The sequence below is a fragment of the Tigriopus californicus genome, chromosome 6, assembly GCF_007210705.1.
Source record: "Tigriopus californicus strain San Diego chromosome 6, Tcal_SD_v2.1, whole genome shotgun sequence".
NCBI classification, from domain to species: Eukaryota; Metazoa; Arthropoda; class Copepoda; order Harpacticoida; family Harpacticidae; genus Tigriopus; species Tigriopus californicus.
The window spans coordinates 3105906-3120682 of record NC_081445.1 but is presented as its reverse complement, the minus strand read 5'-3'; the positions used below and the strand labels follow the sequence as shown (position 1 = coordinate 3120682).

The 14777-nt window shown below is 40.1% G+C and overlaps 1 protein-coding gene across 4 annotated transcripts in view; it reads right to left on the bottom strand.

Moving 5' to 3' along the window:
- Positions 1–14777, bottom strand: part of LOC131882847 (FMRFamide peptide receptor frpr-18-like) — a 27149-nt gene that overhangs the window by 3234 nt on the left and 9138 nt on the right. For all 4 annotated transcript variants that reach the window (XR_009373540.1, XM_059230152.1, XM_059230153.1 and 1 more), the window contains exons 4-7: positions 7265–7403; positions 5652–5812; positions 1866–2160; positions 194–376 (exon numbers count right to left, since the gene is read on the bottom strand). Coding sequence is in view for 3 of the 4 variants with exons in the window: in XM_059230152.1 (XP_059086135.1) it covers positions 194–376; positions 1866–2160; positions 5652–5812; positions 7265–7403 (778 nt within the window). In the remaining variant the exon portion in view is untranslated. The remainder of the gene's footprint in view (positions 1–193; positions 377–1865; positions 2161–5651; positions 5813–7264; positions 7404–14777) is intronic.

The following is a 14777-nucleotide window of genomic DNA, read 5'->3' as shown; positions in this document are numbered from 1 at the left end:
GAGGGGGGTCCATTTCATTGACAGTTATTTTTTTCTGCATCCTTTCCGTGTTCTTTTGCTCATGCTGACTTGGTCCATTGTCCCATAAAAATGCCATCTCTGAACGGTTATGGAACCCATTAAAGAAGGCCAAATTCAGCCCACATTCGGCACATTCCCATTGTGAAAGAGCACACAAACGTTATCTTGTTACCTTGCGAGGTTGCAGTGGTCGGAGTTCTAGATCTCTGGACGCCGAGCATAAGGAGAGAAGGTTGCTTTTCACCGAGGACGCATTGGCCCACAAGTTCCGTGCAGGAAGTGTGGAGAGTGCGTGATGATTGGGGTCCGTGATGCTGTGACGTGCCCGCTTGTAGAATAATTTGCACATAAATACCTGGAACGAGAACGAGGACGCGTCTCTTGGCATGTAGTATGCTAAAGCCACTTCCGGCCTTCAAACTCCGAATAAGCCCATTGGGACCTTTCACAGGATCCTCTGGGGGGTCTTGCTAACTTTGAAATTAAATATCCCGTCTCGCTGTGAAACTTTCCCGGCCTTCCAGTCTCGATATTTCTCGAGTAGTTTGGCACGCGCCTTGAACTATCAGGACATGTCAGTCAAAGAAATCAAAGGATGTCAGAATGAACAAAGAAAATGGAGATAAGCCGAAGAAGTACAGGGCCCGGCTTAACTTTACGTACTAAGATGAGCTGTGTGTGAAAACGAATTCAGCACTTCACTCTGGGAGTCTCACGGTCAGGGATGGAATGATTTCGCGTGTTCATATATTAACTCGGTTATAAATGAGCTCCAGATTGGAAGGATGATTCTTAGTATATGATTTACATTATTGATATCTGAGCTTCTGTTTATTCACTAATTCATTGAACCATAAAATACAGTATGCCCCAAAAATCTTCTTCAATCCAGTCTGGTTGAAAGCTTGGCGGCCAATCAGGTTCTGCATCTAATCAATGTCATATGGCAACTTATCTGTTCTTCATAGTATAGATTACCTAACTTGACATTTGAGTTTGAGCTTTGAAAGCTTGGCTGAACCTTTTACTGGAGTCTTTTTTTAGTCCTTTCAGGTATTACACAGTTCTGGCGAAAAGTTGAAGCTCAATCTGAATGATGTTGATATTTACTAACGTTCTCCAAACAAAAGTTACACAACCACACATAAGTATTAGTAAGTACTTGAATTGATCCCAGTACTTCATTCTTGACTTGAAGCTGGATTCAAGTTTCCCTAAGATTATTTTGCATCTGTTGGAGTGTCCTTTAAGCAAGATTGTCAGCTGTCCAGATTTCATTCATCATCTCCTGGTTGTAATACTAAGAAGTGGAAGTCAAGAATCAATAAAAATGGGTCGTATCTTCAGATGCCTCGTTGATAAACCTTGCCAGATGAATTTCCTAACGCTACAGATCTTAGAGCGTATTCAAAGAAATGGAATACATGCTGAACCCTGTAGACAAAAAAACACTAAATATGTTTTGCCATTGAACTATTCGTTGGTCGGTTGGTTCAAACTTCAACTCAGAGAGGATGCAAATGGTTCACTCTGGTTTGACATTAGATGAACCAAGTTCCAAGTTCATCGAGTACATTTATTGGAAACATCATGTACTACATATTAAAAGTGAACGCCATGAAAATGGCGTGGAGAAATAGTGAATGTTTACTCTAGAGTGATTGTCAAACTAACTCGGTCTTCCTCCTTTTACGGTCAATGCTAGTACGAAAGTACTCTTTCGTTGTTGTTTTTGCCAGTTCTCCGGGTCTTTCGAAGAAGGTCGTTTGTCACCTTTTTTTTCTATTCCCTTCCAAGGTTGAGTAGGAACAAAAACGGTGTTGTCCTCGAGTCTTCGGCCTTACCTTGAAGTGTGTCGAGAGCGTGCAATAAACGATGAAATTGCACGACGAGTTGATCATGATCATGATATGGGAGATGGACTCCATGCACACGAGCTCAATGGGCGGGATGTAGCTCTTGTTGGAGGCGATGCAGTCCGAGATCTCCGAGGCCCGAGTGAAGGCCTGAAGAGCCAAGATGATGCGGAGGATGTGACAACACACAAATATTGAGCAGATTGTCACAAAAACCATGGCCAGGTTCACTTCGCCGTGGTTATTCGAAGCCTGGACGCGACAGCGTGACGCACAAATACCGCTGCAAATGGAACCACGAGGAGATGTTTATGAATATTCATTATCAGATGCTTGTGTTGCTTGGTTGATTAGTTGTTTGGTTGTTTGTTTGGTTGGTTGGTTGGTTGTTTCATTGTTTGGTTGGTTGGCTGGCTGGCGGTGGAACGGGGGAGGGATGGGAAGGGCTCGTTACAAACTATTGGATACTGTTTTTGGTTGGTCCATGGATTGACAAGACTCTAAAGTTGTGAAACCCTAGTTGGCCATTAACACTTGCCACGTTTTTGCCTCTCAGAATGAAATGAGAAACTGGGTTTGCACGTCAGGAAAATAACTGCGCGTTGGGGAAGCTTGCAATGTACCAAGAAAGCGCTGAGAAAATATCACTATCGTCAAGTATTCGCAAAATCAATTGTTCTTCAGTCTAACTTCAACCATGAACGCCTGGAACATGGACGGGGATGCTATGGTCGAGAATTTACAATTCTAAAACAAGCAAACGCATTGCGTTATTCTTCAAACGAGAATCGCATTAGAGCGCTACAACTATGTATTTCTGTTTTTAGCTCGATCGAACTAATTGAATAAAAGTTATGCCTCCTCATACCTTGCTACATAACCCTGTACAGAATGAAAGAGCTAGCCCTCTTGTGGTAATCAACCACCAGAATTCATTCTGTGCACTGGTTTCTACTGCTTTTTAAGAGGGCATAACTCATGACCGTGTTGTTAAATCACGCTGAAAATTGAAAAACCCAACCTGGGACTAGCTTCATTTGAAGAAAGATGTAATGGATTGACACAAATAAAAAAGTTGACAATTCTCTACTTAAGCGTCCCCGTCCAGATTCCAGGCGTTCATGTCTCAACACAATTTTACACCTTTCCTGAACCCTTTCATTACATGATGATCATCTGTGTGTGTTGGAAGCAGCCTTTCCTTTAGAAGTGCGATAAAAACGAGAAAAAGGTGAGTGAGCTCAAAACTTTAATGTCACACTGTAAAAGGTTTTTGACGCAAAATTGAAGGAAAAAGCAGAAAACACTAATTGAGTGAGTGAGCTCTTGAATTAGGAGAGACTAGAGAAATTGGGATTGTACAGTATTCCAAGAAAGTACGAGAATTGATACTAAACATTTTCAAAAGCATCAATAAGCTTTGTCCCAACCCGGGGGTTTGGGGGTCAAATGTAACGACCAAAGTGGGTTAAATAAGGTGGGACTCAGATTTAACTTTGTAAAACCCAGGTTTGGTATCCCTTTGTGTCAAAATCCTGAGACTTGACATGTTTGGAATACAACGCGAAAAATCGGCAAATGAAGTAGCTTTTAGGCATGTAAAACGTTGATGGTCATCAAAGCTGTTGAAGGTCTATAATGCAGCCTTCCTTGCAGCTAAATCACAGGGCCTCGACTAGCCCCTAACTTTTGCTCTTCAAACAAGATTGAACTGAAGATGTGGAAGTTCGCAAATGACCCCGGAACTTTTCGTTTTCTTCTTTGGAATTTGAGTTCCCAGGGTACCCTCATTCAGAGCTCTCGCCAGAGACGACATAAAAGTGTCACATGAAAGTTTACTCCAGGAAAATTCTTCTTCAAATCTAACTTCTACTAAACCCATCAGTTGAGATATTACATATTCGAAGAATGACACACGTAGGTGAATGGACAGGTAGGTAAATGTCTGGGGGAATTTTGTTCTTACAGCCCTGTTACGCTACACGAAATATGGTTCACGTTGTGCACTTCAATGGGCGCTTTCTGAGTCAGCTTCTACCAAATAAAGGGCCGGTTCCCCTTTAGTGAATCATAATGTGTTTGTATTGTTTTTTTGGCTAACTCTAGTCTAACAATCTTATGTATAATTAGTGACCTGAATCACCTAATGTCCGGAAAAGAGATCACTTTCATGGCATGTCACCGTTTTAGTAATCCAACTTGCCTCTTCCCGATTTGTTTGGGCTTTCTGACGTTGAAAATAACGGCTCTTACCTATATAGGCAAAAAACGACTTTCAAGAAATTTCTGCCCCTCTCTGCCTCTAATTCCTGCAAGGTGATCAAAACTGGATTTTTATGAATTCACATCCAAGTTATCGCCTCGATAGCAAAAATCGACTGTGAAAGTTTTTCTGTCACTTTCTGCTCCCATTTTCTGCCAGGTGGTCAAAACTGGCTTTGAATGATTTCCTATCTCTGCACTCTATGCATGTCTGCGCTTTGTGATCGTGGTCGGATCGATTTTGCAGCTCAGAAAAGACTTAACGAAACTACGTTTTTCCCCCCAATGATTCTGGCTTTATATTTATTGGTCTGATGTGTCAGTCAAGCTCTGCCAGTCACAAAATTTCGCCATCACAAATTTTGCTGTTTTTTTTCTTACCTTTCCCAAAGCTTTTTCAAATGTGACAACTTTTGGTCGACTAACAAAGAAAATGCAATCAATCATCATGGGCAATGCTACTTTTTATGTCTTCAAACCAACTTCACCTAAAAGCCGCTGGCAACATTCGTGTATCTCATTATCATGACTATTCATAAATACTTCTTAAGACATGTCGCATTCAAATTAAGAGCCTAAAGAAGTACTCATTAACTTGCGTTTTAATGATCGACCGACAACTCAAAAGTTCGTCTGTGAAATTTCAATATTCTGCTCAAAAGGTTTCGGTCATAGGTCTATTTCCCAGTCAATATTTTGAACGATGGCAATCCACGGGTGTGAAAAGCGGAAATTTGCCAAAACTGATCTAGGATCGAAAACATGAGCTCGCTTTGAAATCAGAAGATTGAAAGGTCCGGGTCCGCTTTTGGTGTTACAGTCCGAGAAGAGTATGAAATACGAAAAATCAGACTTTTCAGCATTTCTGACACCACTTTTTGCTTCTTCTCATTTAGGCAGCACGTTATCTTGAAACTTGAAAAGAAAAATTGCGAAAGACTCAAAATTTGTTATTAGGCAAGTTTCATGGCTTGAAAACGCCAACATTCCCATCCCTGGCAATCAATTTATGCAAGAAATATTGGTACAGGATGACCTTACGTGTTAATGGGACATTCAAAGTAGATTCAGGATTTTTTTAATTTTTTTTTATCAATGTACGACCAAAAAGTGTTTCTATGACTTGAAACAATGTTTTGCAAAGCTTTGGTCGAAGAACCCGTTCCTTTTCCTTCAAATCAATTTTACGTGATTGCTGTTTCATCAGATGACAAAACCTGATGCAACTCACACCTATATCTCATATATATTTTCCAATACCGTGGGTATACTCAATAAAAACAACAACACAAAAAGCTTGTTCCTTTTTGTCTCCTGACTTCAAAAACTGCCCCTACATACGACTGTACTTTTGTTGTGGCAAATTTCCGTTTTGTCCAACCGAGGTTTCCCAGAAAGGCCAATCAATACAAGTGTCTTTTGTGACAGTGCCACTAATAGACCCCAAATGTAAAGTAATCCTCACAAAAATACCTTCAGAACAAACGAGTTTTGTCAGTCCAGCAAACTTACCGGTATATTTTGTAGTTGAGCCCGCACAACAAACAGATGGGCAAAATGGTTGTGGTGAGAAACGGATGGATGATGAAACTGTGAGTGTACCACCACACATACGTGGGATCTGTCCGCAAGTCTGCCATAAAGTATTCCAAGGTTCCATTGAAATACGCCACCTGCAAATGGAGGGAACATCCCAGTTATTTTATCTATCCGCACCTTTTTTTAGATGTTTAAGGTGAAAGGCGAACAAATCATTGCTTTTTAGAGTCTGGGTAAGAAATTAAAAAAATATGGAAAGAACAATTTATACAAAGTATGGTTGTTTTAGAAAACGTCAATAATCAGTTTGATCATGAATTAAAAAATCAATGGAGATTGACTTGTAAATTAGCCTTACTCAAATGATTGAAATGGCGCTCCATGTTTTGTTTTTACTTCTGAAAGATCTTTCCAATAAGAATTTGGATCACGGTGGGCGAAGAACGTAAGTGGGTCTCGTTAATGAAAAATGTTAGGCCAAACCAAGCCAAATTGATTAGCTATTATATAATTAGGATAAACAAAAAGCTCACGAGCAACTCTTTATTCAGATATCAATATTGATTCGGGAAGCTCAGTACTCAAGATACAAATCAAGTTGATCAAATCTCATTGAGATTCTTCCAAGATCCTTGAGACCTGCCCACTTTAAGTTCAAGAAGCGGCATGACCAAGTGGACCACTGTAGACACTTTTAGAGGCTCAAAGTAAGATCTACTATACTGGCCAAGGACATGCAACAAGAGTTGCCACGTTGGTTGTCCCTAAAGGCCCAGATAAGACAACAAAATTCAATTTACATTCAAAGTATGCACTCCTTCATTGACTTTGATTGCGGCGGTGAGTAGCTTTTTTGGATTAGAAAGCTGACAGGGACGCAATGGAGATGGATGAAAAGTTGTCGACGTGAATGGGCTCTTTGTACTGTACATGTCTGTAATCTTGTCCTTTTCATACATGGAGCCTGTATTTGATTTGCTTTTAGTTACAGCTGTGGGAAGCAGGGAGCCCAAAATTGGAGAGAAATCCCAATGGAGAACCTTAATGCAACGTGATGTCATTCTAATGGAAAAAGCGAAAGGTTTTCGAAGTAGTTTCAAGATTGAATGATATGGCTGATGCCCAAGATTGAGCGGAGTTGATTTCAATTTCCTGCCAGAAGCTTGAGTTATGCGAGCATGACACCTCAGAAGGACTTCCTCCATCATTTGAACAATACTTGTTGATTCTTTCACTACATTTTCCTTGAGTTCTAATCGTTCTTTGGATCTCAAAAGTCTGTCTTGTCCTTCAAATTTTCCAATGTCAACAAGTAAGCAAAGGAAAGAAATGATAGGAACTAAAAAAAAATGTCTTTTTGAATAATGGTCGAAGAACCACTTATGATCGTTAAAGGACCACCTACAAATAAGAAAGTTTCACAAAACAAGCATCGCTGTTAGTGTGCAACAACTCAGCGCCCACCTTTGTTTTTGATTGTCTGAACTGAAGATAGACGTCAGACGTTTCAAACGAGCAAATGCTTCAGGAGACACTCTAAATGTGTTTTGATTAAGGAATGAAAGTGAACTCGAGCGTCATCTTACCTCGATTTCGAAGAATTTCGGGAGATTCAAGAGCACAGAGAAGATGGTAACGGGTATAACATAGATCATGGTTCGGACTTTTGGGGAGAGTTCGGCGATGAACTCTCGGTAACGGAGGGGCTTGCACACGGCGATGTATCTGAAATGGCAAACGTGACCCTCATCATGTTGCTTTTATCCCACTCAATAGATATGCAAACTTGGCTCAGGGCATTTGCTAAGGTGACTGTGGCTTACAACAGAAGCGAGATTCTATATATTTGTTCTAATAGAGGCAAAACTACTGGGTGCCCGGAAACATACTGTACACTCAGACTGGAGCTGTAAATATAACTGAAATAATAATACTTTGAAAGCCAATAGCTTTCCTAATCATTTTGATAGAAATCAATCATGTTTGACTTGATTACGATACAATAGATGTGATGCTCTTTTTGAACAAAGTCTATAAATTGGAATTTTTGTCCGTGTATCACCATTCGGAACACATTCCAAAATGGGTTGGGCAGCTACATTAGAATAGGAACAAAATTTGGGAATAGGGGTGGGGCAAGGAATATTAGGGAGAAGAGTGTTAATAGGAATAGGGGTGGATCGGGTATTTGAAGGAAGAGGGGGAAGTGGGAGAGAGGGTGGGAAGAAGCTAAATGGGCACATGTACGGGTGAAAAAAAAGACAATCCACCTTTGAACATCCCTTCTTCCTATTGTACTTCTCAAGGCCGAACTTGAGAGGTTTTTAACACCATTTAGGGTGGTCAAACTGACAGCCTTCTCCTTCTTTAGGACAAGGCTGCTTACGGCAAAAAGGACAGACTATTTTCTCTACAACTGTCTTTTCTTGCTCTTTTTCAAGAGGAGGTACTACTTCAACCTCTACGTTGGTCAAATTAGTCGACTTCTCAACTACTGGGTGAGCCTGTTCTTCAAGCAGCCCCCTGGTTTCTTTGACCCAAACAGCTAAAGTCTCAATAATAAAAGGCTTATTGACTACGGAAGGATCCTTCCCTGCTAAGACCAAGTCCAAACATTGTCTAGCCTCTCTGCTGACTTTTCCACAAATAGCTTCCATCATAAATGCAGAGGAAGTATCAATGAGCAGCAAAATCAAGAGACCAAGAAAAAGAAAAAAAACCTAAAAGTTTATGCAATCTTGCTGAGATACAGTACAACGAAGCAAAATAGGATTTCCAAAATAGGAACTACTTCACATCAATCTAAACATACAAATCTAGAATGGAGATAGTAAACAAGAGGTAGGGGACAGAGAAAAGCAAGGAATCAAGAACATATGTAAAGTAGGAAAACAATACAAAAAACACAGAAATAAACTCAACAACCTGATGATCTAACACCAAATGAAATCGATACACTAGTGAACAATAAATTCTAACTGTCAAGGACCAATACAATCAAACTAAAGAACTAAACATAACGATTTGGAACTAGAAATACTACAGTTTACAAATAAGAGAAAAAGTGCTAAAGCTAAACATATACATAAATGAGCACTAAACCTCTTAGTTTTAAAGTAATTACGTCTTACCAAAGAGCCGTGAAAAACCAACCCTAATTGAGTGAATGAATGGCAATTCCCATTCATTCACCCACACACAAACACCACGAACACTACACGTGCACAGCAACCAAGGAGCAACAGAGGAAGTCACACCTTGGTTCGAAATTCCTGGGAGATCAGAACAGCAGCAAACTAAAATGCGACTGTTCTCAGCGAGCTCCAAAACAGGTCGTCCGACATCCATAGTCTAGAAATCTATGACTACATTAAATGCTACGCCAAAACAAATTTGCTTAGGGAGATGCCAAGGTGAGGAAAGAACTGCAACTATCACCGACCTCCTCAGGCACTTTCTCCGAAAATTAAAAATAACTGCCATTTTCTGTGGGAGTAAAAAACTTAGAGCAGAATGAAGGTGTTGCATTCATTTTCGTTAGCACCTTGGAAGCAAGATGAAGTGGACACATACATATGGAACGCACTGTCATCACCCCTTGGCTATTGCCATTGTTGCCATTAAAATATTCTTTGACTTAGTTTTCATTGTCTTTCATAACGGAACGGTTTCAAAAATAAATAACCTTTATTGCCACTCTCGGTCATATCAATTCGTAAGGCGTAAAAAATGTGGGTGCCTAAGTACACGCATTTAGTGTGATACAGTAAGTCAATGTGAGATTGACCGCCAGAGGGTACGGAGTTTTTGAATCGCGCCTTTGGAAGAAAACGAAGTTGACAAAAATGGATGACGACAAAAGAAATGCAGAAATTGTCACTAGTACATGATGAATGAAAAGGATTAGGAGATTCTTTTCTCATAATTCCACATCTTCTTAATGGAAAACTATGCAATATTCCGTGACGAAAGGAACCAAAGGAAAGGAAAGGACAAACCGAAATTTAACGCCCACATATTAGTTGTTTTTGTGAAAGGAAGGAAAAACCGTAAAAAAGCAGTCAACTTGCACTGAGCCCATTTATATTTTAATAACAGACGAAACAGGATATAAAAACTCGGCCTAAACTTTATTCAAATGGGTTAAAACATTGCAAATTACATTTATGAAGAAATTTCAGGTGATGGTCATCTATCTAAAATCCAATATGTCTTGACTCCGCCTGACACCTTTGGAAAATACGACACGCAGTGGTCGGGAAGGTCAGCCATTTTCAATTCACCCATTCGGCTCCAAGAACTTGATTATTTTAGAACCTCCAGACTTTTATAAATTGCCTTATTTTTGCCATCTCGTTTATCACTGACAATTTTAGTACCATCAATATTTCTCCTAAAAAAACCCTTGAAAACAAGCCATCGGCTTGAGGGTTGCTGGGCGTTGTGATTACAACACCTACGTTTATCTTATTCCTATCAGAGCAGCCCGAAATACATACACATACATACACACAAATATTTCGCTAATGCAGTTGCATCTGTTGTGGGTTTTGGTGGAAGTTTTGAATTAGTTACCGAGCAAGCCCTTTGCATTCGAACCGCAATCTGTTCGTTCATACCAACGCTCCATTGGTTTACCAAAAAGAGCCCATTTCCAAGGGATCAACTCCTGTTCCATTCCTGTTATTGAGGTTGGTTTGAAGCGTTTCATGGGCTTCATTTCAAAGGCAATGAATGGGTCTCTCATTCAAAACATTCATTTACATAAACCATTCCTAAGCGAATTTCAGTGGCGAAGAAGCCTCAAAAGGAATAAATGACAACCAGTTCCAATATTAAAGGACAGTGTATGTCGGAGAAAGTGGGAAAAGGATTAAGGGATTGCGGGTACGCCGGAGCTGCTTGGGTGAAGATAAATTCAGATCACAAGGAAATTGCTTTCCTTTTATTCCAGAAATGTTCTTGAAGCTCCCTGACATTACTTGGTTGAAAATGAGATGTTAGACGAATATCTTAGTATATAGGATTGGCAACACATTTTTTATAAATACACGCAATGTGGAGGAATGAGAGAGCTCTTAAATACCCCTTTTCATTCTCCTCTACCTCCTCTCGTTGCGGACAAGCAAGCAGAGAACCACGGGAATTTTGAGCCCTCCAAAATACCCAGCCTAGTCAAAACAATGAAGCACTTGCTTCGCTTTGGGTTCCTTGAATGTTAAATTGATAAACTGTTAAAATGTGTGTTCTTGATCCAACTTCTAATATGATGTTGATTTAACACTTAGTTCATTTGTTTCGTCAGTTTCCGCCTTCTGTGCGGATGCGTGAAACCAAGTTGGTTCAAGAAGATACCAGATATGAGCACAAGACGACCAAGGCCAACGTTTTGATAATCCCGAATTAAATCCTTGTGTAAAAACTCAATCACCTTGAATGCAACTAAAAAGAGCTATTTGAGATGAATGGAATACATCGGCAGTAAAGTTCAAAAAGTACCTTTTGTTCAACAGATTTTAAGAAAAAACAGGCAATAAAATTTCACGTATTTTTTAAAGTTGACCAGAATTTTTGGATTTTATTAAAAAAAATTAAAATGCTTGTTGAAATGGCTCAATATGCACAATAACTTGCAGAAAAAGGTAAAATATTGCTCTTAAAATTTGCAGATGCAATAAGTTTGCAGAAAAATCTCGGGTGTGAAAGTTTATTTGCACATTACGTAGGATGCAAGTTTTGGCAGGCCCTAATAATACAAACATTTTTGACATTCAAACAGGTATGAACAGAGAGCTATATATTGTATATGTGCAACATACCAGCGCCTTTTTAACTATCATCAGCCTTTTCCATTATATTGTGCTAAAATAGGCAATGGTAGGTAGGAAACTGTGCTTTTCTAGTACTATTTTACTGTTGGAAACGATGATTGCCAAAGTGTTAATGCGTTATCATTTATACAATATACAAGCTCTTGTAAAATGAGTATTCTCAAGTCCTAATTGTTGGGAATTTTATCCATAGAGGATTTGAAGCGTTTCCCAGAAGAGTTGTTCGATTATTCATTGTGGCATTGTTCTAGAGTAACAAATTGTTTATTTTTTATTCTCTTGATGAAGCCCGACATCTTAGCGCGTATTCTCTCGTTTCTATGATTGTTTGTCCGCACCTAGAAGAAGCAGAGGGCGGTTCCTACGCTGAATGAAAAGGATTACTGTGAGATTGAAAAGAGGTTTCGAATGTACACTATTCAGCAAAGTTACGAAATGTAATACTATACGTTTTCAAAAATATCCATGAGCTCTGTCCCAACACAGATTTTAGGTTCAATTGTAATGTTGTTTTGTGAGGCTTAACGTACATTTTGAGAGCGCTTTCAAACTGCAGCAGTGAAGTGATTTTCAATAGCCCAAATTTGAGATTTTTCGCTCAAATCCGAGATACTATTTACTTAACCCGACTGTAATCCGATTTTTAGCGTAATCTGATCTAAACCCAATTTTCAGTTAAAACCAAAAATTTATCAATCCTTAGCAAAATGTGAAAATTCTTTTTTTACATGTTTCAATTGTACTACTATTGAATTGTACTCTTTCTTCAGAATGGTTAGCTGATGGGCTAGATATGCTAATGTATTCATATTTCATTTTTCTATTAATGCCTTATTATGTAGACCGCAAATACTTTAACTCCTTTCTTCTTTTCTGAAATTTTGAGGTTCTTTATTTGTGTGAGTTTGTCACACAATTGGTAAGATGACTTCTAAAATAGTAGTTTTATTCACTGTTTTTAGTAGAGATGTAATGGGCTGGAACCCAGCTCGAAACTCGACAACCGACTGAGCTCTGGGCTAGCCCGGAGCTCAGCCCAACTCGAACTATTGAAACGTATTTGGCCCAGACCACCTCGAGCTGGGTTTAGACTCTGGCTCAGCTCAGCTCGAAAGGTCGAGTTATATGTCAGCCCACCTCATGTTCTCGAGCTGGGTTTAGGCTCTGGCTCAGCCCAGCTCGAAAGGTCGAGTTATATGTCAGCCCACCTCATGTTCTCGAGCTGGGTTTAGGCTCTGGCTCAGCCCAGCTCGAAAGGTCGAGTTATATGTCAGCCCACCTCATGTTCTCGAGCTGGGTTTAGGCTCTGGCTCAGCCCAGCTCGAAAGGTCGAGTTATATGTCAGCCCACCTCATGTTCTCGAGCTGGGTTTAGGCTCTGGCTCAGCCCAGCTCGAAAGGTCGAGTTATATGTCAGCCCACCTCATGTTCTCGAGCTGGGTTTAGGCTCTGGCTCAGCCCAGCTCGAAAGGTCGAGTTATATGTCAGCCCACCTCATGTTCTCGAGCTGGGTTTAGGCTCTGGCTCAGCCCAGCTCGAAAGGTCGAGTTATATGTCAGCCCACCTCATGTTCTCGAGCTGGGTTTAGGCTCTGGCTCAGCTCAGCTCGAAAGGTCGAGTTATATGTCAGCCCACCTCATGTTCTCGAGCTGGGTTTAGGCTCTGGCTCAGCTCAGCTCGAAAGGTCGAGTTATATGTCAGCCCACCTCATGTTCTCGAGCTGGGTTTAGGCTCTGGCTCAGCCCAGCTCGAAATCGTCGAGCTATGATACAACCCAGCTCGAAATCGACGAGGCCATGCCTCAGCCCTGACCGAACTCGACGGAGCTCAACTGTGGCCCACATCAGTTCGACAACTTTTGTCTTCAACTGAAAGACAAGCCGAGGAAATATTATGCATGACAATGAATGGTCTGTTGCAATCAACAATTTGGTTGCTACTCAGCTACTTGTTCAATGATTTTGCCTGGTACTCAATCTTTCCTTATGTAGTACGAGAGTTTGGTGAAACCGCAATAAATCCTTGATGAAAGAAAGGTCACAAATCTTTTTTAAATGACTTGCAAACACTTCAAAGTGAATGTAGCTTGGGTTAATTTGAATATTTCGAAATGCTATTGGTTATTACTGACGTTTGGAACACTTTTTATTCTTGATCTTTTTGGTCCAAGGTAAGTGTCGAACCCACGTGCGGTGGGTTATTCAGTGGGCTTTTGTTCGGGTTTATCATGCATCATCAATTGTGTTTGTCAGGTAAAGAAAAAGCGTAAAGTAAAAGTTGAAGCCCATACGTTCACGAAAAAGGTTTGGCTGACATCTCTGAACGTAGGTCTGAATCATTTTCAGTTCTACTACCGGGTGAGGGTGGACAACGTTCTTGGTTGTCACTTTCAAAAGGAATAAATCTTAACTGAAACGCCTGGTGGAAATGAATATATTAAAAGCTGAGAGTTTAAACAAATCATAATATATTTTGGTGTTTGAAAGTTCCACTATTAGTTGCAACAATCTTAAGTTAGGAGTTCTAACGAAGAAAATTGTTTGCTATCAATTTTATCAGAAATTGAAACTACTGTCAAAACTTTGGCGTCACGATTTCACAAAAGACCATAAAACATTGAACAAAAGAATTCGAAGAGATATATTTATCAAGAACATTAAAAACAAGCAAAGACTGGTTTGAATCGAAATGTCTTGTGTGCGCATAAAGATATATTTTGGAGGATGATTAAAAAGTCTGTACGGCAAAAACATGCCATGTACCTCCTTTTTTCAAAAACTTTACGGGAACTCGGTACTGAAACGTTAAACGAGTTGTGAAAGCATATCAAATTCAAATTATTGAAGCGCTCAAGGGAGGGAAGTAAAAAGTCTCAATTATGTCAATAGTACATTCATATCATTGGCATGAATTTACTCGAGAGGTTATCTTGTCGTCTATAAATGCAAGTCCGAGGTGAGACTGTTTTTTTTCGTTGAATGGTACCATCGTCTAAAAGGAACTCTATGTTCTGTCTCTGATTGCACTTTTTGAACACCTAGTTTGGATTAAGACAATTTCTTGGTGCTACCTGACACGAGAACTAGAAACTAGATTGGCCAATAGGTCTATTGGTTTTTCAACTCGATCATGAGCCAGCTCGGACATGGGCTAGCTCGGATTTGGCCCAGCTCAGACTTGACTCGATATATCAACCCGATCAACCCAGCTCAGCCCGAAACCTGTTTTTTTTCGGCCCAGCCCAGCTCGTGAGCTGGAAACTGTCAACC